We start from the raw sequence: 23,755 nt of genomic DNA on the forward strand, positions 1-23,755 counted from the left end.
TCTATAATGAGCCAGATACTAAATATTTTGAGATCTCTGGTGCAACTAAACTCAGCTCTTGTAGCACAAAATTAGCCATAGATAATATATAAATGAACAGGCTCAGCTGTGTCCCAATAAAACTTCATTTACCAAATCAAACTGCAGTACGGATCTGCCCATTGGCTAGTTTGTGACCTTATTCTATATTATCTGCCACTGCCTTGAAAGGACCCATGTAGTTAATAATAATAGAGTTGCCATACAAAAATAGGAAAGGAATAACTACATAAGAAATTAATATAGAAATTAATTCAAATCCTATTTCACTTAATGTAGCACTAACTTATCTGGATAAGCACTGTCTAAATTTTGCAAGAATTACCTATGACTTATGTTAACATAAAAGAGGCTCAGAATTTCAGCTCAAGAGAAACCAGAGAAGAATTCTCCTGTGCTAGAATATTGCACTATCTCTTAAATAAAACTGTGTGTAGGGGCACCTCGGTGGCTCAGTGAGTTAAGCATCATGGTCTGTGAGTTCGAGCCCCATGTCGGGCTCTGTGCTGATAGCTCGGAGCCTGGAGCCAGCTTCAGATTCTATATTTCCCTTTCTCTTTGCCCCTCCCCTGCTCTCTGTCCCACTGCCTCTCTCTCTCTCAAAAATAAACATTAAAAAAAAAACTATTTAAAAAATTGTGTGCACGTATGTGTGTGTGCACACACACACATGAATGCATAGCAAATAACATCTGAACCTAGAGTATCCAGCCAAATCAACATTCACACAAGAAAGCAAAATAAAAGAAATCTGGCCACATAAAGACTGTAGGTTTACTGAAAAGATAAAACATAAAAAGTGAAAAATAACTTCTCAACCAAATAAAGGGTTACTACCACATATTTGTTACAAATAGCAAGCTTTACGGTGGATGGACCATGAGAAACATTATGTCTAAAGATAAGGAAGGCAGCAAGCACACTACTGTTTCTGTTAGCAGTTTCTGCCACCCTCACCAGTGCAGTAAAGCATGGAAAAGAGAGGAATAAATTCTGAAAGAAACCAAGCTACTAATGTTTACAGATTAACATAATAGCTTACATAGAAAATTTTTTTAAAATCAACTGAAAAAAACAACTAAACCTAATATCAGAGTTCAATAAGGATACCAACTTGACAAAAATTATAATAATATTCATTTAGAATACTGTTAAAAGATGGGGTGCCTGGGTGGCTCAGTTGGTTGAGCTTCCAACTTCGGCTCAGGTCATGATCTTGTGGTTCATGACTTCGAGCCCCACATTGGGTTCACTGTTCTCAGTGTGGAACCCGTTTCAGATCCTCTCTCCCCCTTTCTCTGCCCCTACCCTGCTTGTACTCTCAAAAATAAATAAACATTAAAAAAATTTTCAGAATACTGTAATGGAAAACAAGACATGTAGAGATAATGCTAGTAACAAATTCACCAAAGTCATCAGACAATAGAAGATACAATGCATTCTAGTATGCAAAGACTTAATAGTAATTGTTTAAGATATCCCCACCCCGAACAGTAATCTAGATCTTAAATGCAATTCAAATTAAAAATTCCAAAAGAAACTTTCTGGCATCAAGCTAATCATACAGTTCATATATAAGCAAAAATTTGCATGTAAAGGCAAGAAAATTCTAAAGACATAGTATTAGATTAAGAGACAGATAAGAACAGAAAACTGAATACTGATGTCAATATCATAATCTTAACATCTGTATAGTAAGTTTTGATGTTGTGTTAGAACCAGACAACATATCCACAATTCACTACATCACAGTTTAGTATTTTGTTTGTTTGTTTATTTATTTATTTATTTGAAGGAGAGGTTGGGGGTGGGGGGAAGAGGGAAAGAGGGGTAGGGAGGGAGGGAGGGAGAGAGAGACAATCTTAAGCAGGCTCCATGCTCAGCACAGAGACATCGCAGGTGGGCCTCGATCCCATGACTCTGATATCATGACCTGAGGTGAAATCAAGAGCCAGACGCTGAACTCACTGAGCCACCTATGCGCCACTTTATTTAGTTTCAAAGATTTTATTTTTAAGTAATCTCTACACCCAACGTGGGGCTCGAACTCACAACCCCAAGATCAAGAGTTGCATGCTCCACAAACTGAGCAGCCAGGGTCACCTAAAGATGGCATTTTAAATAAGCAGGGAATATGACAAGTTATCAATAAATATTGTTGAGGAATCAGCAGTCTACTTGCAGGTAATAAGCTACCTTCTACCTCACATCAGTATATAAAAATTAACTCCAGGTGATTAACAAATTGTAAACATAACAGAACAATTGTTATAAGGAAACACAGAAGATATTTATGAATATATTTTAAATTCTGAGGTATAAAAGCCTTTTTATGCAAGACCTAGAAGTCACAAAAGATTAAAGAAATCTTATCTCATAAAAACTAACACTTTTACATAATAAAAGATACCCACCATAAAGACCTAAATAAAACAGGAAGAAAATTTCTGCAATATATAAATAAGAATTAAAGTCCTGACTATGTAGAAAACTCCTATAAGCCAAGAAGTTGAAAACTAAAATGGGAAAAGATAATCCAAAAACCAAATAATCCAATGAAGAAATGGGCAAAAGACATGTATAGACACTTCTCCAAAGAAGACATCCAGATGACTAACAGACACATGAAAAAATGCTCAACATCACTCATCATCAGGGAAATACAAATCAAAACCACAATGAGATACCACCTCACACCAGTCAGAATGGCTAAAATTAACAACTCAGGCAACAACAGATGTTCGCAAGGATGCAGAGAAAGAGAATCTCTTTAGCACTGTTGGTAGGAATGCAAACTGGTGCAGTCACTCTGGAAAATAGTATGGAGGTTCCTCAAAAAACTAAAAAATAGAACTACCCTACGACCCAGCTATTGCACTACTAGGCATTTATCCATGGGATACAGCTGTGCTGTTTCGAAGAGACACATGCACCCCCATGTTTATAGCAGGACTATCAACAACAGCCAAAGTATGGAAAGAGCCCAAATGTCTATTGATGGATGAATGGATAAAGAAGAGGTGGTGTGTGTGTGTGTGTGTGTGTGTGTATGTGTGTGTGTATATATATATGTACATATATATGTACATATACACATATATATATACACACATACACACACACAATGGAGTATTACTCAGCAATCAAAAAGAATGAAATCTTGCCATTTGCAACTACGTGGATGGAACTAGAGGGTATTATGCTAAGCAAAATTAGAGAAAGACATGTATCATATGACTTCACTCATATGAGGATTTTAAGATATAAAAACAGGGAGGGGGACAAAACATAAGAGACTCTTAAATATAGAGAACAGAGTGTTACTGGAGGGATTGTGTGGCAGGGGGGCGGCTAAATGGGTAAAGGGCATTAAAGAAGACACTTGTGATGAGCACTGGGTGTTATACATAGGGGATCAATCACTGAAATCACTGTTGCACTATATGCTAACTTGGATGTAAATTAAAAAATAAATTTAAAAAAAGGGAAAAAGATATGAACAGGCAATTCATACAAGAAACCCAAAGGCCACATGAAAACATAGACAGCTGTTCCTCTCTTAAAAATTTAGGAATTATAAAGCAGGTATTTTCCCAAAAATAACAAAACTGTAAAGAATGGATAATTTTCTGTGTTAGCAATAAAATAAAAGATAATCTCACAATACAGTGTTTATGGCAATAAAAACTGACGAACCTCTTAAGAAAGGCAATTTGACACTATTTCAAATTTTCATACTCTTTAACCGAGTAATTTCCACTTCTAACAATCCATGCTAAACAAACATGTGCAAAATGATGTACAAGGATTTACTATAGCACTGTAATAGTGGGGGGAAAAACACACAAAGGTCCCACATAGCCCTTAAATGACTGATAATTGTAGTAAGTTTATGCCCAGACATGGAGCAACACTATGAAAAATAAAGTCTAAGTTGCAGAATACCAGGGATAATATGACTCATTTGTGAAGCTAATAAAACAAATGAAACCAAACAATCTCAAATAACTGCTCTGAAACGTGTGTGTAGAGTTTACGTACACATAAATGTAATTGTGCACAAAGGAAACTGAATGTTTTATACGGATAATCTTTAAAAGAAGATGACCTACAGGTAAGAGAACAGTGAAAGGAAATTTTCGTATTTGTTAGTACATTTCTGAACTGTTTTAACTTTGTATAATTAGAGTTAATTGTATATTATTTGTATAATTTGAAGAGAAAGGCAGGAGGAGTGAACAGAAAGAAGTCAGTGAACAAAAGAAGTCAGAGGACAGTAACTCTCAGATTCAACAGTAAACTGTTCCATAGATTCTTACTGGCATTTTCTAGTTGAAGCAACAAGTAGAGAGAGAGTCAAGTGAAATCTGTACGAGGGTTTCAATGTGTGATTTTAGAAAGTTCTTAAGGGTTCCTAGGCAATAGGAAGTAAAATTTAACAACAAATTAACAAAATGATTCTCCTTAGCAGGAAGAAGGATACAGAAAACAACCAACCATAACTTCAGAAGAATAAACTCAGGACTGAATAATAACATGGTGACACACTTCTTACACCCCATCTCCTGTAACATTTTTGCCACAAATTAAGTCACAAAATATCTGGATGTACAATTAATTTATATCCTTTTACATGCCTCTTTCATTTTTATTGAAATTCTTCCCCAAATAATTATCTAAGGAATACTATACATCTGACATCATGGTAGAAAAATAGCACTTTAAAAACTGGCCAAATGATAAATCACTAGGCAATTTTACTAGTTTAATTCCAAGCTGGCTTTTAATATTGTTTTTGTTTGTTTGTTTGTTTGTTTGTTTGTTTTGAGAGACAGCAAGCAAGCATGCACATGCACTCACAAGTGCACAAGCGGGGAAGGGGGTAGAGAGGAAGAGAGAATCTTAAGCAGGCTCCAAGCCTGCACAGAGCCCAATGCAGGGCTCTATCCTATGACCATGAGATCATGACCCAAGCAGAAATCAAGGGATGCTTAACTGACTGAGCCACCTGGGTGCCCCATCCAAGCTGGCTTTTAATGTTCAAGCAATATTTGCCTCTCAGTAGGTTAATTATAAATAACTATTAAAAAGAAGAACTAGATATACTGACAGGCAACACTAATGATACAGTTAGCAATTTATAGTGTCATAGTTAGCAATTTACAGTACTGGCTAAACCAGTTATTAAATGTTAAACTCATGAGATTCAACTTCTTAAAAGCTAATGACCAGTTACAAATTAAATTCTTGCTTTTCAAAGTATAAACAGTATTTTTCTTTCGTTGCTTAGAGAAATTCACAAACATCCACCATCATTTTCTAAGCATGTATAACATCTTCCCACAGGTGCTTAATAAAAAGCTCAAGAAAAATCTAAACTACACAAAAATATAAATATACATACACATATCATAGCAAACAATAAGAAATCTTTGAATATTATACCTGTATCAGCTTCATGTTCTTTATTCTCATCTGTTAGGGGGTTGTCATGAAGCTTCAAATAGATCTCTATAGCAATTCTTGCTGCTTTGAAGTAAAATGGATGCTGTCGAAGTACATCTTCTAGTTTTAATAAGTCCACATATGATCTAAGGGTAATCTTCCTCATACAGTAAGTATGAAAGTCAAACTGGTCGTCAGTGATTTCTATAAAATGCTAACAAAATCATCTTTTTTATTATACTGAAGTATAACAATGTTAAAAAAGCTATAGAAATCAAACTTTTAGATTTACTGGTTTCCTATGCATGAAAAAATTAATAAATTAAAAAATATTACATATTACAATCATCCAGTATAAATACTTTCCATATCAAATAAGCAAATACAAGTGACCATCCCCTAGCACATTATATGGCAAACACCGGGCAATGAATTATTTAAATGAAAAGGAAGCACAATCATTTGAAACATATATACTTATTCCTTCTTTAACCATACTTAAATAAAGCTAGCATGACAAATCAAACATTATTAGTATACATAATGATGCAATAGATTTACACACTAAACATTGTTTTTATATTCAGAATGATCTGCAAAGATTATAGTATACAGTATTTGGTAATTTTTCTGAAAATACAAATCTGAGTCCTACGCAATGTTATGTTGGTATGCGAGAGAGAAATCAATTAGTGAGGTAAGTCGAGCAACCACAACCTAGCTCATTTCAACTAAGTTCTGGGGTTCTCGACTTGGTAAGAGAAAAAGCATGAAATTATACAAATTATCTTTATCTGTGAAAAACAGAAAAAAGGAAAGCCAACCACTAGTGATACAAATGAATCAGAAGTGAAGAGGACTAAGAAAACAATGAATTTATCAAAAAAAATGAGGAATTACATAGGGTACAAAAATACCGTAAAAAGACTTCAAAACTTGTACGAGTATCAAGAGTATATTGCATCACCAATCAACCCCCAGTTTCTAGGATACCTTAATGAGCTTTGTATTACTGAAGATACAGCAGCAATTTGAAAGAAACATTCAAAAATCAATAAGAACAAGATGCAAACTCTCCAAATTTTTTACATGAATTCTTGCAGGCAGAGTAGACAATGGGGAAGTCTGCTCATAATATAGTCAGCAACATTTTTATTGAAAAACTGTGAACACTGATATTTAGAATTCACAAGCTGTGAATTATAAAGAGGAAGAAAAGAAAAAACAGTTGCCCCAAACCTTCATCATAAAACAGAATAAAATAAGAAACTCACATATAGAGGGTACTTACTCTTTCAATCTCATGACATTTCTTAAGTGCTTCACCAAATTTATTCATTGCCTTATAAGCCTGGGCACATTCTGTCTGGAACCACATGCACTGCATTTCATTCAAATTCTCTACTGCTGATGTTCCTTCCTATATAAAAATTATATGCATTCAAGACCATGTCTTACCAAATACAGTATTTCACCATAGAATTTAAGAAGGAAAGTATGGTCTATTGACTTTAATTCTTTCAAAATCACTTTCTATATTAACCATTTTCAGAATGAGGGAACAGTTATTATAAGAAATTGAAATTATATTTCTAATCACTGGGGAAAAAATGTACCTTTGTAAATAATCAAAAGATCTACATAACTGGGGTTGGAGAGTAACATAAGATACAGAACACTAGTACACAGCAGGTATTCAACTAATATTAGTTCCTTTTACTCCTAAAAAATTTCATCTGAACACATCTCAATGTAAATCAGAGTTTAAAAACACACTGTACAATAAATAAATAAAAAATAAAAAAGCATTGCACAACCACCTAAAAAGAAAAATGTTTTATACTATTACTGATGTCAGTATTAGTATCAAAGGGAATTTAATTAAAATCCTATTTTGATATTAACAATATTAGAAAAAAATTTTGAAAAATAAGCAAGGTATACAAGTATAGACTGTTTATTCATAAGAACAGTAGCTGTACAAACCCTTGTAAACTTTGAGCACATTTCTTCAGCCTCTTTTATCAGATTGGCTTTTAGCATGTACTTTGCACACTTCGAATTGATAAATCTGTCTGCTGTGTCCAAGGCCTGGGCTTCATCCATCCACCTTGCAGCTTCTCTAATATTTCCAGCATGCTTATAGGGTAGAAAAGCAAAATAAACCAATCAGTATGCTAATTTTACTAGGCACGTAATTAGTTACCTATTGACAGGTAACTAAAACACAAGTGAAAAAAAAGGTATTCTTCTGACTGATCTTAGAACCTTAACCAATATACATGCATATATTTTGATACTTTTCTGGCTACACAGAATATAGGCTCCCTGCTAGTAAAAACTTGTTTTATTGTTTACTGTTATACCTCATTGCTTACAACAGTGCCTGGCACATAATGAATACTCAACAATGTTTAAATTTAAGAATAAATAATAGTCAAAATCTTTAAGTCAGAACAATATAAAGGTCAAAAAAGGCATCATGGTTGAGTATCAGAGAAATTCAGTTAACATACAAGAATACTTATTTAAAAAAATTATTCATCAACACTGAAAAGTAAAAGAAAAAAAAAGAAGAAGAAGAAAAAATAGGCAAAGGTGTGGCCAAATTTCTACCCTAAAGGAAACATGGACACATTACTGACTATTACTGGGCATTCCCAGATGCATTCTAATTCACGTAACTAGTCCATTTGTCAAAGACACAAAACTAAAGAGGATAATAACCTGGCTTTGAGAAGTGCTTTTAAAACATCACTTAATTTCATTATTTTTTGGTAAATAAATTGTGAGTTTATAATCTCTTCCCTAAGAGATTTTATTACTAATTTGTATTTGTATCAAGAAAGAGAAGAGCCAATTTTATTTTAAGATGATGCTAAAACATAGGACCGGAGATTCTCAAGAAGGACCAAGAAGTTAAGAAGACATGTAAAACTATAAAATTTTCAGTTTCATTTCAGATACTGATCATGATCATACTCAAATGTTAATAGAAACAAACATTTCACAGCAAATTAATAACGTTTGAGTATCTATACTCTTACAACTTAAAACCAACAAAATAATTAGATATGCATATGTGTGAATACATGAAAATATATAATATGAATAACCACATATCTGAATAACCATATGCATGTATGTATATCTGTGTGTGTATATATAGACATAAATAAAGTAGCATGACCATGACAAATCTAAAAGTAATCAGACTGAGGAATGCACTATATTCATTCCAGGTTTTACAAGCCATCAAATATATCATTTTTGTTATATCTTTTAGAATTTACAAACTATAGAAAAAATTCTTTCTAAGACACATTACCTTATAAAAAAGGGGGGGGGGATTTTTACCTTATAGATTTTAGCTTTCACAAGAAAGAGTTCTATCAATGTAGGTGTACTTTCAATAGCGGTATTTATGTATTCCAAAGCAATCGATGGCTGACCAATTTTGTCATAATGTTGTGCCAAGTAGTACTGGACCCAAAGTAATGTAGTTGGTGGTTCCTCTTTTCCATCATCTTTAAAAAGTGGGGAAGTGGGTGGGAGAGGAAATAAACCAAGATTAGTCATTAACGTATAGTAAGCGAGTACCCACCTCCAAATGGCTTTATCTTTGTTAATAAGGAAAAATACCTTGAACCATTTAGTTACGTATCTAGCTATAAAACTATCCTTAAATTTGTAAGATCTTTGAAAGGGACCATGCTTTCTATTCTGTATCATTTCAGCCCCTAGCACAATGCCTTGAATTTAGTAAGAATTTTGTATCATAAATATAGCAGATAAACAAGATCAAAGATACAAAAAAAGTTACCTAAAAAAAGAAACTAAAAGGAGTCAGGGGAGACAATCAGGGCTAGAACTATGAATGTGTATGGACCAGGAAGTTATTTATGAGAGATGGGGAAAAGGTATCAAAAGAAATTTTTCATTAATGTGAGGCTAAAAAAAAACGGGCCTGACTACTTAGTATTTCTAGCTAATATACTAAACTCTACATAAGTATACCTATGATGTGGTTGAGTTTTGGTGATTATGATATTTTTAATATATGTTAATATTATGCTGATATGCAACGATGCATAATTTAGGTTGAATAAAAACTATACCCAAAAGATGAGGTAAGAAAAAATGCTTACTCTACATTTTAGTTCGTAATTCGACTTCTATATACTGACAAGAAAATGTGTAAGTTAAATATACAACCCACACATTAAAAAATGCTTTTTTATTTCATACCAATATCTAAAATCTAAGAACTGTTATTTGCTTTCAAAGAAAGCAACAGATTGCTTATTTTTATCCTAGTAAAAGCAGGATGGCTCAGTGGACAAACAATAGGAGTGGAACTCACCAACTCCCGATCTGATAGATCTGCAACTAAAGTGCTGCATATTCTTGGGCATGTCATTGAACCTCTTCCACATTTGTAAAATATGTAGGAAAATGCTGATAATCAAAGGAACATCATGATGATTAACCAATGAAACCATGGTAACGCCTTTTAAAAAGTATTATTAAAATTAATCTGAGACCTAGAAACAATAATCAACCCAATAGCAACAAGCATCCCAGGTCCTATACTGGGCTTTCCCACTGTTAAGAACCAGGGTTCCTTTGGAAAAACTATTGATTCCAGGTCTGCTATGGACAGTGTGCCAGATGAACTGGAATATCTTGTCACACTAAACTGCAAAAAAGCTATCAACTACTACCATGGTATGTGAAGGCTGGAACCATTTGAAACTGCAATGACCTAAAACATCAAGTATATTTAAACCCATGAATTCATCATACTTTTAAAATGTGCACTGGCATCTTTGAAGGATGCTACTAAATGAATTCATTATTTTGCAAACTGGGAAACAATAACAAAAAGTAGGAGAGGTAGGGGGGAAAAGCAGAATTCATCTTGATTTTCCTACATAAACTCAAATACTAGATAAATAGGTAACAGATGAAGGGAAATTTCTCTTGTAAGATAATAGAAAATGAATGACAGAATATCACCAGTTTGTAATTCCTGACAATTGCTAACATACAAAATAAACACTAAATGCTTCCTGATGGAAGAACATTCCACCACCCATGAAATAATCTTGTTCACCCTTTAAATTTAAAAGGAAATAGGTGCCTGGGTGGCTCAGTCAGTTAAGTGTCTGGCTTTGGCTCAGGTCATGAGCTCATGGCTTCTGAGTTCAAGCCCCACTTGGGGCTCTCTGCTCTGTCAGCAGAGAGCCTGCTTTGAATCCTCTGTCCCCCTCTCTCTCTGCACCCCCCACCGTTCTCTCACGAGCACGCTCTCTCTCAAATAAACATAAAAAAAAAAAAAAAAAAAAAAGAAACTTGGGGCGCCTGTGTGGCTCAGTTGGTTGAACGTCCAGCTCCGGCTCAGGTCACGATCTCACGGTTTGTGAGTTTGAGCCCCATGTTGGGTTCTGTGCTGACAGCTCAGAGCCTGGAGCCTGTTTCCGATTCTGTGTCTCCCTCTCTCTCTCAAAAATAAACAAACACTAAAAAAATTTTTTTTTTAAACTTAAATGAAAGGAAACAAAAAACAACGAACCAAAAAAATAAATAAATAAAAGAAAGAAAAACATGACACACACACACCCCCCAAAAACCTAAATCTCGTTAAGCCTGTCTGTTAGAAGCTTTTGCAATGATGGAAATGTTCTGTATTTTCCCTGGGCAATATGGTAGTAGGCACTGGTTTTACATGGTACTGAGCAGCACCTGAAATGTGGCTAGTGCAACTAAGGAACTGAATTTTTAATTTTACTGAATTAAAAAAATTTTAATAGTCAAGAACTATCATACTAGACAGTACAGCTCTACATCCAACTACCAATTTACAACAAATTCAGAGGACAAAGGAATAACATATTAAGTAACACCATGGGAGTTCAGTCAGCAAAATATGGACTGTAGAAAAACTTGAGAAAATATCAAACTTGAAGTATAGATTTCATATGGATCCTCATTCAAACAAACTCCAAAACCAAAAAGGAAAAAAAAAATTTCTAAGATAACTAGAAATGTAAGCATGGACTTTTTTGGTATTAAAAAAGTATTAATGTTCAAGTGTGGTGACGATATTATGGTTATGATCATTAGAATGCTGAAATATTCATCCATAAAATGATGTGATGTTCGGGATTTGCTTCAGAATAATACGGGAATACAGAGAGGGAAGTAGGTTAAGAATATAGATGAAATATGTTTTCCCAGGAGTTAAAAGTTATTGAAACAGGATGGCTAATAAATGATGGAGGATCATTATATGACCAGGACTAGTTTTGTAGAAGTTTGAAATTTTACATTTTTTTCAGTAAGATAATTAACCAAATATTTTCACATAATGTGCAAATTAATGCATCTCTATCTTAAAAAGGAAAAAGTTTAAAATATTAAGATTACTGTCTAAATTATGAATACTGACCTTCTGATTAAGAATTTCACAATACCTTAAATTTTTTAAGATGTTTGTAAAATATAAAAGCTGAGCACTTACCATTAGGGTTAAATAACCGGCAGCTTTTTAAAGAGGTTTCATAACCTACTACTAATTCTTCTATGATCGCCACCTAGAGTACAAACACACAAGCACACTTTAATAAAATACCTAAGTGCAGTTACTATTCTTGTACAAAACACGTTATTTACTATTAAAGGGCTAAATCAACATTCCAAATTATGCACACACACCTATGTACACACCCTTTTACAAATCTCTTAACTTTTGGATAAAAATTTAAAAGCAAGTAAACTGTACATTTTTGAAGGTGTTATTTTTTTGAAGGTATTAAGATGTAACTTTCTAAAAACTTAATGGCAACTCCTTTCCCTGCTAGAAAATAATGCATCAAGCTGAGTTAGAAATCAAGAAAAGGTTGGACAAAAAGAGGTAATATTGTAGATGACTTATCTTGGTTCATTTTTATCTCAATTCACATAAGTAACACTCAAAATTAACATTTGCCCTTCAGGAATCAAGAATTAAAAACTACATGAAAAGAGAAATTCCAAAAGTTTATGATAGCATCAACTCTCAATTTTATAATCTAAGGGAAAGTATCAATAAAAGTGAAACATGGAACAATAGGTGAGATTCTGAAATCCAGGAGAATGAGTGGCTGTCCAGGTCTGGTTTCTCCTGAGTCATGACTATACCACTTGCTCCTGGCTTTGTAACAGATCTGTGAATACTTTTAATTTATTCATTCCCTCCTTCGCTTAATCCATCTATAATGGATTTCTGTTACTACAGAAGCTGTCCTAAGTGACCTCAATTTAACCGACTCAACAGATTAACACCAGCTCTCTCCATTACCTCAGAAAATTTTGAGGACTGAATGGTCACAGCTAGGTTATTCTGGCGTGCCTATGTTCTTCTGCTCCCACAAGGTGAGCTATATGCTAAGAGTTCTGTTCTCCCAAACCTGTTTGAATCAGTTTCATTTATTATCATTACAGAATTTAATTCAATATTATGTAAATTTAAGAAACAAGAACAAAAGAAAAAACTGTTTCAAGCTGAATGGAAAGATTCAAGGATAAATTAGATACTTTTAACCAATTTAAAAGGTTTAAATGACGCAACCATAATGGGGAAAATCATCAAAATATATAGGTTTCTACAATTAAGACTGCTTCACAAGCATCAAGTTTTCACTCTAATGAAACTGAAGACAACAGGCCACATGTTATTAATGTGATTTATGCCATTTTTTTTAAAAAGTGGAAGTCATCAAAAAAGCCCATACCTTGGGCCTCTCAATAAAAGACTGGAAAATACGGACACCTTCCATGCTTTAAGATTAAAGTGTTTAAAAAAAAAAAAAATTTAAAGTGTTTAGCATGTTTAATTTGTCCCATCTTTCTGATTCTTCAACTGTAACTGATTTCTTTTTATCCAACCAACATGTCTTGATGCCACTGTACTTGCAAGCAATATAATCTAAATGAAGATTAAAACATCCTCTTAACAAGCAATTTGAATATTATTATACATAGCTAAAAAAGTAAGCTAACATACTGGGACAGCAAACTCTCCTGACAGATTTTTCTACCAAATAAAAAAGGAGAAAGACTACGAAGCTAAACCCTAGTTTAAAAAACCATTTCTGACTTTTACCGTGAAGAGGGATTACAGAAAATACTGAAGAAATCACTACCTTACCAACTTTTCATACTTATGCTGACTCAAAGTATATAGCAGAAATAAAAGTCAAAATAAGCAAACAGTAAATCACTTGACTAAGAAAAGGATGAAAAGAGGCACAGCAGCATTTAAACTGGATAGGAAAACAGACATCAGATTAACAAAATGTGGACGATTGTCCACAGATAATCAAGAATCAACTATTCCAAATACTGAGCAAAGAAATGATAGTGAAAAGAAAATGGTATTTTGCTTTACCTTCTCTTTATCTTTGTATAATGACCTCAAAGTATTGAAGACTGGTGGACAACCCTTGCTGAAATTCATCCTTAGAAATTTATCCAAACATTCTTTAAACTTCTCACCTTGAAAGAAAAAAATTCTGTTGACTTGCATTTACCCAGACAACTCTAAAATGCATACTTTAATTTTAATATGCATACTCATGTATCTAAAACCAAAGAAATTGTAATTCCTAACATCGTTTTCATTCCTTTGCAATTATTCTCACCAGATAAAAAGTTTAATGGCAGTCTTCTTGGCACCAGTCCCCTGGGGTATTTAGTCCAGGCCTCCTCATAAATTTTTAGTCGTTCTAACATATTAGCTGCAAATTAAAAAAAAAAATTATTTTTATAGAAGATTTTAACGGTTATATTTTTTCTAGTAAATTATAAATTTCTCAAAGTATAAATTCTTACTAAGCAGAAAATTTGAAGGTGAAAAGGAAATTATTTATAATCTAACCACCTAAATATACCAAAAATAATTTTAGAATATTTCTACTATTTTCATATTTTAAATCCCTATAATCATCTAAAACATAGTTTTCTTTATCCTGTTCTGCTTTAGGTACCTTTCAAAATCTGAGGACTTCTTTACTTTAGTTCTGAGAAAGGCTTGATTATTGTGTTTCCATGGCTTCTCCACTATTCTCTTCAGGTTCTCCTTTATTTTGGAACTTTGGGATCTATCCCCTAATCTTCCATTTCTCCATATTTCTTTTTTTTTGTTTTTAAGGTTTTTCTTTCTTTTTTTAAGTAGGCTCCATGCCCAAAGCGGGGCTTGAACTCACAACCCTGAGATGAAGAGTCAGATGCTCCACTGACAGTCAGCCAGGAGCCCCTCTATATTTCTTTCATTCTGAGAGTTCTCCTCTGTCCAAATCTTCCAGTTCACTAATTTCTCCTCAGCTGTGGCCTCTCTTCCATTCAATCTACTAAGATTTTTTATGTCAATTCCCTCTTTTCATCTTAGATTCTTCCATTACTACCTTTTGCTGGCACGAGTGATAACCATTCCTGTGATGGTTTTCCAGAGTAGTACAATATTCTTTGTTATAAGGTTCCCTGCATATATCAATGTATCAGTAATGACTCACTACTGGTCTTAAGGGAAACGGCCTCAAATCAGATTATCTTGGCTAAAGACCCCATTTGTAGAGGACATGTTTCTAGGCTTATCGTCACAAGTGGGTCCCATTTGAGAGAGGCTGATGGGAGTGTTGTGGGGAGAGTCTCTGGATCCAAGTTCATTTTTAATGATGGAAATTTAGTCCCTCTTCCCACACAGGAAACAGTGCTGCTCTTTCAGCATGGCTACATTCATGTGCCCTTGGGAGGCCATGGTGCTGTGACCACAGAAGTTATGCATGCTTCTTCCCTTTAGGGTGACATCTCTAAGTAAGGAGATGTTTCTGTCAGTAGAAATTTCCCTTTCAATTTCTTGATGCTGCCATGCCATTTATGAATTTTTAAGTTGTTTCTGAATTTTTCTCAACTACTTCTATAAATCTGTAGAAGAGAGGTTTCAGAAAATGCTCAGTCTGCCATATTAAGTCAAAGTCTGCAACTGTAATTTTGTATTTAAATTCTGAATCAATTCATAACCACTATTTTTCTAGTTATGCTTTTCAATGAGTTAATATTTATCAACAAAGGAAGCAATTAAAACAAAAAGGAAGTTTTAGGGGCGCCTGAGTGGCTTAGTCGGTTGAGTGACTTTGGCTCGGGTCATGATCTCACGCTTCATGGGTTCCAGTCCCATGTTGAGCTTTGTGCTGACAGTGTGGAGGCTGCTTCAGATTCTCTGTCTCCCTCTCTCTCTCTGCTCTTTCCCTGCTTGTGCTCTCTCTCCCTCAAAAATAAATAAACGTCACAAAAAAAAATTTTTTTTAAAGAAAAATAAAAGGAAGCTTTTTTGAACAATAGTACCTGGTTTGAGTGCCTTTTCCAGGCCCTTGTAATAGGCCCAGTTTTCAGGATTTCTCTCCTGTAATCCTCTATAAACATCGGCTGCATCTTCCAAACGACCTAACTGCAACAGAAGTTCCCCTGATGAAAAACAAATTAAATTAACTAAATGTCTTCGGATTATAACTTTAATCTTCCCTTAAACTTTCTCTTAAAACCTCCTCAATGTTGGGAAATGGATTTGGTGTCCTAAGTTTCCAATTTCCTTCAACAAGACTACCATGTTATTTTGTCTCTTTTTCTGAAGTTCATATTTAGAAATGCCATCCTGTCCACATCCTCAATTTATTCAGGTATTCATCTAACTCCAAGCTACTTCCCCAAATTCACTGAACACAATCACCAAGACACCATCTACTACTTAATTATTCCTGACATTATACAGACAATTTCAACATCTGAACTCATTAGTTCAATCCAAAACTCTAACCTTATGCCCCCTAATCAATTATAAAAGGATTCTGCTCTATCAGCCCAGTCATGGCCACATTCAAAACCCGCTTTTTTTTCATCTCCTCCAACTACCAGACAGGGTACCTATCCTGCTCTAAGCTGAACGGTCTTGTCGGGTTTAGTCTTGCCTCACTAATCCTAGCCTTCAATCTTAAAGAAAAGCCATTCCTTTTTCTTTAGACCTTTCAATGACTCATAGACACATTGCTTGTTTTCTCTGGGCTGCATAGCAATCTCATCCCTAAATGACACTAGCAGCCCCAGGTATCAAAATCAGTCTCAAAACTAAGGCTCCCTTATTTACCAGTGAAGTCCTGGATCATCCCAAATGTTTGTTTGCTGCACACCTTCTCACAAAAGGAAGCAGGTCATTAGATGAAGGGACACAGCATTGGTTTCACTAGAAATCTATGAACCCTGAAATTCTTATCATTAATGGGCTTCCATCCACCAAAGGTTATTATTTTCAAATCACAACTTCACCCTTGCTTTCTCTGCTCTCATCAGACAATAAAAATGAACACTTACTCAGTGTTCACTGTGTGCCAGTGACTTAAATGTTTCACATGAATTGGATAATTCAATTCTCAAAACTCTATGAAATAGGTTAGTATTATTTTCACTATTTTAAAGCAGAAAGAAGTAAATTTGTTTATGGTCTTTCAGATAGTTAATTGTTGGAATCAGGATTTGAATCCAAGTAATTTGGCTAAAAGAGCCCATATTCTTTACATCTGTATCAGTGGCTCTCAGCCAAGGGCACTTTTGCCACCCAGAAGACATTTGGTAATATCTGTAGATATTTTTTGGTTACCACAATTAAGTGGTGCTACTGGTATTCTGGTAAGTAGAAGCTAGGGATCCTGCTAAACTTTATGCAACATACAGGATGTCGGTCTCGCTATAGTGCCAAGGTTGACAACTGCTCTACACTAACCAAAAACCTACTTCACTAAGAACAACAACAAAAAATCCTGCAACTTTTCTTCCCTACACAATACCCATCCAACATTTCCTTTCCTTAATTTTCTCCCACTTTTTCTTTGCACAGGAACTGGTGGTGTAAGAATTAACAAGGAGACTTTCTGCATAACTATGCCCACTCATCCAATGCAGGAAGTTCCCAAATTATCCACACCACTAACACAATGTTTTTGTTACTGGAATTTCCAAAAATTAATGTTCTACTCTCGGTTCCTTTCTATTCTCTTTATATACCCTGTCCCCAACATTTGACTCACTGTAAGTATTCAATACATACTTTCCTGGAATGAAATAATGGCTGTTTCCTATTTCACTTAGGAAAATGGAAACAATTAGAGGAGAACTCCCAAATGTCCACTATATCTGTATACCTACTTCCCTATATACTCTGTCTTTTCTTGTTACTGTGAACTATTCATGTTGTTATCTAAAGCTAATCCTTCAGTTTACCCACTAGATCGCTCCTCTCTGCTGTATCAAATATTCTGCCTCTACTGGATTATTCTCCAGTGAGCACAAGCACATGCTATAAAAACAAACAAACAAAAACTTCCTTTGATCCTGTATTCCATTTCATCTAGCACCACCCCACTTTTGTTTCCCTAGAAAACAAAACTCCTTTTATGAGTCATCAATGCATGCTATCTTTAATTTCTTGACTTTCCAATGTCATTTAATTCTACTTGATTTGTGTGGGGTTTTACCACTCTCCTTCCAAATGTTCAGAGAGTGCTTTTGTTAAGATCACCAATGACTTCCAAATTCCTAAAATCCATTGATCAATTCCGAGTCCTCATCTAACTTGATCTGTCAGTCATTCTTTCCCACTACCACAGTTATCAAAAGGATCAAAATTAAATAATGTACTTAAGAGTATTTTGAAAACTATCCTGTATTTCAATGATGAAACAAAGGGCCAAGCCTTGCACTTACTTGGTCATATAGCTAGTTAGAAGCCAACGAAGGAACCCAAACTAGTTTTTTCCAATCTTGTGATCTTTCCAGAAATCAGAAATCCCCTCTTTTTATAACTAATAGATGGCTAAGGGATGATCAACTCAAATGAAAGATGGCTGTCCTGGATCTGTAGTTCACAAATGAGCTCCAGCAACCTTAGACTTCCATTTTTTCTTGCCAATAGCATTATCCTCTGTTGAAAGTTCATCTGGCAAATAATGGTTATATCTACTATACACAAAAGTATCACTTTTTTAGTGTTCAACTTCAAAAGGAGCCAAAGGAATGTGAAAACAGCACACATCAAGGGCAAAGTGACATTTCAGATGGTAATTCTTAGAAAAGTACTTCTATTTTCAGTTACTTGTTATTCTTTCATTTTCCATAATCTTCCTCAACTTTTAAAACTCTGAGACTCCTTTTGCTCAGTCCTCTAATAAAAGGCAGCGTTGGAGATCTTTACTTGGGGATGCCCCCTCCAATCACAATCCAGACATATAAAGTTAAACCTCTGGTTTCAATTCATACTCTATGTCCAGAAAGACATTCAGATAAACCATGAAGACTCCGTGACTGCCCCATATGTACTTTAGTAAAGACTGACTTGCCAATAAATATTACAGTCAATAACACATTCAGTTTTGCTAATAAGCTGTTCCTAAGAAACTTATTTCTCTGTCTTACAAAATTAAGCAATTACCTGTGTTTTGAGCAAGACCTATTAATATTTTCAAGTAAAAAACATTTTATTTAAAGAAAAATATTGAGCCATTTCATGTAATCATTGTTTTTCACAATTATTTTTTCCAATATCAAGAATATCTACTGTTTAAATGTGTATTTTCCCACATTACAAATTACTCAAAGTTCTGAGTAAGACATAGATTTTCCATCAAAAAGTTGAATTATATGCAATTATCAGCAGCAACTAGATTTTTAGCCTTGCTCTTTGTTGTAATTAAATACTAGAATAAGTGTATTCTTTAAAAAAAAAAAAATACCTTTGGTTTCTTCTACAGCAAGTTTATCACAAATCTGCTTTTCATAGGTACAAAGATGTTCCAGGGCTTCTCTATATAGACCTGCTTCCCGAAGAACTTGGTTCTGATATAAAAGGAGTTCACTATATTCATAATCCACTTTATCAGGGGATGTCTATATATGGATATAAGCAATACTAACAGTAAGAATTTTGTTTGCATATTAGAAAATAGTTTATACACTCAAAATACATATAAGAAGTCAAAGGATAATATCTGATTGCTAAAATTCATTTTTTAAAAATCACTAAGTATCTGTCTAGAGAGCAACTAAGTAAATAATGAAATATTAACTTACAACCCACTGAATAAAGAATCCCTAAGTCCTTATGTATAATAAAAAACAAAAACAAAAACAGGGGAGACAGGAAGGCTCTTAGTTAACAGTACAATGTCAACTATTTAATAAATCTAGAAAAAATAAGAGAATCACCACTTTGCAACTATCATAAAACAGTTGATTCAGGCAAGAATCAATGAATGTTATAACTACTGGTGAAAGTTTGATGAGGAACAGGCTATTTATAAAATCTCAAACTGTTTACTAAATACAAAGAGGAAAAAAAATAATTTTTTATAGGTGGCAGACACCATCTTAATGAAGTAATTAAATGGAACAACAGGGGCGCCTGGGTGGCTCTGGCGGTTAGGCATCCGACTTTGGCTCAGGTCATGATCTCGCGGTTTGTGGGTTCAAGCCCTGTGTTGAGCTCTGTGCTGACAGCTTAGAACGTGGAGCCTGCTTTGGATTCTGTGTCTCCCTCTCTGCCCCTCTGCCCCCACTCACATTCTGTCTCTCTCTCTTTCAAAAATAAATAAACATTAAAAAAAAATAAACATTAAAAAAATAATAATAAATAAATGGAACAAATAGACATTATGCGCCTCTCAATGTGATGAACTGAGAAGGGCTAAACATCACTTCTGTGGTTTCCTGCCAAAAATGCTTAAATATAAACTATAATGAGGAAACATCAAACAAATCCAAGTTGATAGACATTCTACAAAAGCACCTGCTCTACTTCTTCAAAAATATCAAGGTCATGAAATACAAAGAAAGTCTTCAAAACTTCCAGATTAAATCAGACTAAAGAGAAATGACAACTAAGTGATTCAAGTAATGGGGAGAGAAAATCTTAGGATCTAAAAAAGACAATTAATATATTTTGAATATGGGCTGTGGATTAGATAATAATAGTCTATGTTAAATTTCCTAATTTTTTGGAAATCTATATAGTAGTATGTATACAGTTGGTAACTACAGACTTATTCTTAGGAAATATCACAGTGACGGATTTATGAGTAAAGATCATGGTGTCTGCATTACTCTCAAATGTTTCAGGAAAAAAATTTAAATAGTTAAGTAAATATGGAGATTGTAAACGTGTCAAATATTAACAATCAGATAATGTGAGTGAACTCCCATATGGAGTTCTTTGTACTATTGTTGTAACTTTTCTGTAACTTTGAAACTATTTCAAAATAAAAAGTCAGCAAGTCTACGTACACTTCTTTTTATAATTAGAATCAGACCCAGTTTACTAGGTCTGGCTTCTGGTTGTTACCTGTTGAGTTTTCCTAAATTCTTCTAAAATCTTTGCTGCCATTTCATAATCTTCTAATAAATGGTAAGCAATAGCATAACCAATCCATGATGCTCTCTGTGCAGGACGCAGCTGAAGTAACTGATATCTCGTTTCCTTTAAGGGGGAAAAGAAACACCACTTTTTCTTAAGTTTACACTGAAAACAAATTCTTCTTAAAAGGTCATATTAATTTACCTGACAATGCAGAGCGATTTGCAACACAATACTGGAAATAATCATGGAAAATTGCTTTAGACATTCATATTGTGTAGCTTTATAGCTGTAAAAAAACATTTGGTAAGCGGTACAATGAAGCCTCCAAGACAATCTTGTAACTTTTAAAAGTCAAGACCAGATATGTTTTATTATTTCCTGAATTACTTTAAAAGAAAGGGACAGAATGGAAAAGCTAGTACAAAAGAAAAACTTTTTAAAAACTACAGGCCCCACCTACTGAGATCCACAGAAAACAACTGAGCAGGTACTACAAAGACTAAACAGATCTGAATTAATAGACTGATTTAAGGGTTAAAATATAGGTACAAAGACAGAATACTCCTCTCAATGGAGGTAGAAGAAACAAATAAATACACTTTCCAGACAAATGTGAGAACTAAAGGTTGTAGTTACATGTTAATAGGAGACAAAGGCATTGCCTACTTGAGGAACATCAATGTTAATTTTCACTGAATTAACTCCATTCTACACAGTAATCCAACTCTGCCTCAGAGTAAAATAATTTATTGTAAAAATCTGATTAGTCCAATCAGAACATACACACAATCACTACTGGGAGGAGATGGGTACGACTCAATTAAATTGTTGAAGAACAGAAAATTTTGTTTTCAGGGAAGTACTCAAAAGTTTTAAATATTTTTAACACCACTTTCCCTTTAAAAGAAAAAAAAATTCCTACTTTACTTACCCTGTAACCCTCAAGATCTCTCATTTGAATCTGTAGTAAAGAAAGGTCCCTTAAGATTTGAAGATTGTCTTTATCCCATTTTAATGCATTTCTGTAACACTTAATAGCTTCATCATATTTCTTGTCTGACCTCTGGAGAAGGCCATATACATGCCAACCTAAAGGATTTAGTTAAGGATACATCCCACAAGTCAAGAAGTAATATTAGTCCAATAATATTCCTCAAGAAACTCAGAAAACTATGGCTATTTATAAAATTACAAGCTTTAAAAACAGGAGAGAATATAAAGATAGTAGTTTAATAGAATGGAAAACAACATAGCTTTTTGAGCCAGAGAAAACATTGGCTGTGATCTTGAACAAGTTTAGTCTTGTTATGTTTCTTCAATTATAAAATGTAAATAGAAAGTCTATACAGCATAGTTTTGCAACTAAATGGAAAAGACTGGTACAAAATAAACGCTCAATATACGCTAGGGATTATCTTTATTTTTAAAAGAAAAAAGAGGAAATGGGTATACACATAATTATTTTACATCATGTATATTTTCTTTAGCTAACAAGATCCTTAGTACAGAATGCTTAGTGGAGTACAAAGTTCCTAAAAGTCAACACATAGAAGATAAAAGCCACATATAAGTTAAAATTCATTTAGCAAGTAATTATTAAAATATCTTAATAAGTAGGGTGTGGGTGACCAAAATAGACTGTCCCCTGCATTCAAAACATGTAAAGTCTAGGGGTGCCTGGGTGATTCAGTCAGTTAAGCATCTGACTCTTGATTTTTGCTCGGGTCACTATCTCACAGTTTGTGGGTTTGAGCCCTGCATCAGCCTCTGTGCGCAAACAGTGCAGAACCTGCTTCAGAGCTTCCATCCACCTCGCTCTCTGCCCCTTCCCCACTTGCTCTCACTTGCTCTCTCTCAAAATAAATAAACATTAAAAAAAAAAAATAAATTTTAAAAATTTAAAGTCTAATAAGGGCACAGATAAGTAAACGGAGTTACAATAGGTTGTAAAAAAAATGCCATAAAAGGGGGAAAATACATAAATAATTCCATTCCCCTCATACAGGTCTTTTTCACTTTAGATTTTGATTACTGCAGTCACCCATCCTACCTTCAGTCTCTCTGTTTTTATTCTCTATCAGAGTAACCTTTCTAAAAGCCATATAATCCAAAGAGAAGAATTCACTTCCCTTTCCAGAAACTTGTAATGTTTCCTTCCCAAATGAAATTCAAATTTTTCAATCGAACAACTTTAATGCCAGGGATCCTCAACAGAGTCAGTAAAATACATAATGTCTAGGATGGCACAAGTAACTGAAAATACATATTTAATATCATAAATTTTATTTGCAAAATCCTTGCTTTCATAATATAAATGACAAAGTAAAGCTTAACACAATCTTCTCAGTTGGTTGGAACATGTTTGTAAAAGCCTAAGACACACCCCTTCATAATCTGGCCCCTATTACCTATTATTTCAGGACTTGATCACCTCTCTTAAGCATTATAGCAATCTCTTAACTGCCTCTAAACCTCACCCCCTAAAAATTTATACCTAAGGAGTTTAACGTTATTAAAAATTTAAAGAAACGTATGGCTGTCAAGAGGAACACAAATAAGGGGCACCTGGGTGGCTCAGTTGGTTAAGCGTCCAACTCCTGATACTGGCTCAGGTAGTGATCTCATGGTAGGTAGTGAGATCAAGGCCTAGGTCGATGGAGCCTGCTTGGGATTCTCTCTCTCTCTCCCTTGCTCTCTGCCCCTCCTTTGCTTGCTTTCTCTCAAAATAAATAAACTTAAAAAAAAAAAAGAGGAACACAAATAAATCATAAGTAAATACATACAGAACACTATGTAATCATTAAAAATGATGAAAAGAGATATATGACAGTT

General features: G+C 34.2%; 1 protein-coding gene across 3 annotated transcripts in view; it reads right to left on the minus strand.

Moving 5' to 3' along the window:
• Positions 1-23,755, minus strand: part of NAA15 (N-alpha-acetyltransferase 15, NatA auxiliary subunit) — an 84,418-nt gene that overhangs the window by 22,616 nt on the left and 38,047 nt on the right. For all 3 annotated transcript variants that reach the window (XM_047855131.1, XM_047855130.1, XM_047855132.1), the window contains exons 4-14: positions 21,855-22,012; positions 20,909-21,043; positions 19,305-19,458; positions 15,871-15,990; positions 14,169-14,264; positions 13,916-14,022; positions 12,008-12,080; positions 8,842-9,011; positions 7,471-7,623; positions 6,776-6,904; positions 5,485-5,698 (exon numbers count right to left, since the gene is read on the minus strand). In XM_047855131.1, the coding sequence (XP_047711087.1) occupies positions 5,485-5,698; positions 6,776-6,904; positions 7,471-7,623; positions 8,842-9,011; positions 12,008-12,080; positions 13,916-14,022; positions 14,169-14,264; positions 15,871-15,990; positions 19,305-19,458; positions 20,909-21,043; positions 21,855-22,012 (1,509 nt within the window). The remainder of the gene's footprint in view (positions 1-5,484; positions 5,699-6,775; positions 6,905-7,470; positions 7,624-8,841; positions 9,012-12,007; positions 12,081-13,915; positions 14,023-14,168; positions 14,265-15,870; positions 15,991-19,304; positions 19,459-20,908; positions 21,044-21,854; positions 22,013-23,755) is intronic.

Source organism: Prionailurus viverrinus, chromosome B1 (genome assembly GCF_022837055.1).
Source record: "Prionailurus viverrinus isolate Anna chromosome B1, UM_Priviv_1.0, whole genome shotgun sequence".
In the NCBI taxonomy this organism is placed as follows: domain Eukaryota; kingdom Metazoa; phylum Chordata; class Mammalia; order Carnivora; family Felidae; genus Prionailurus; species Prionailurus viverrinus.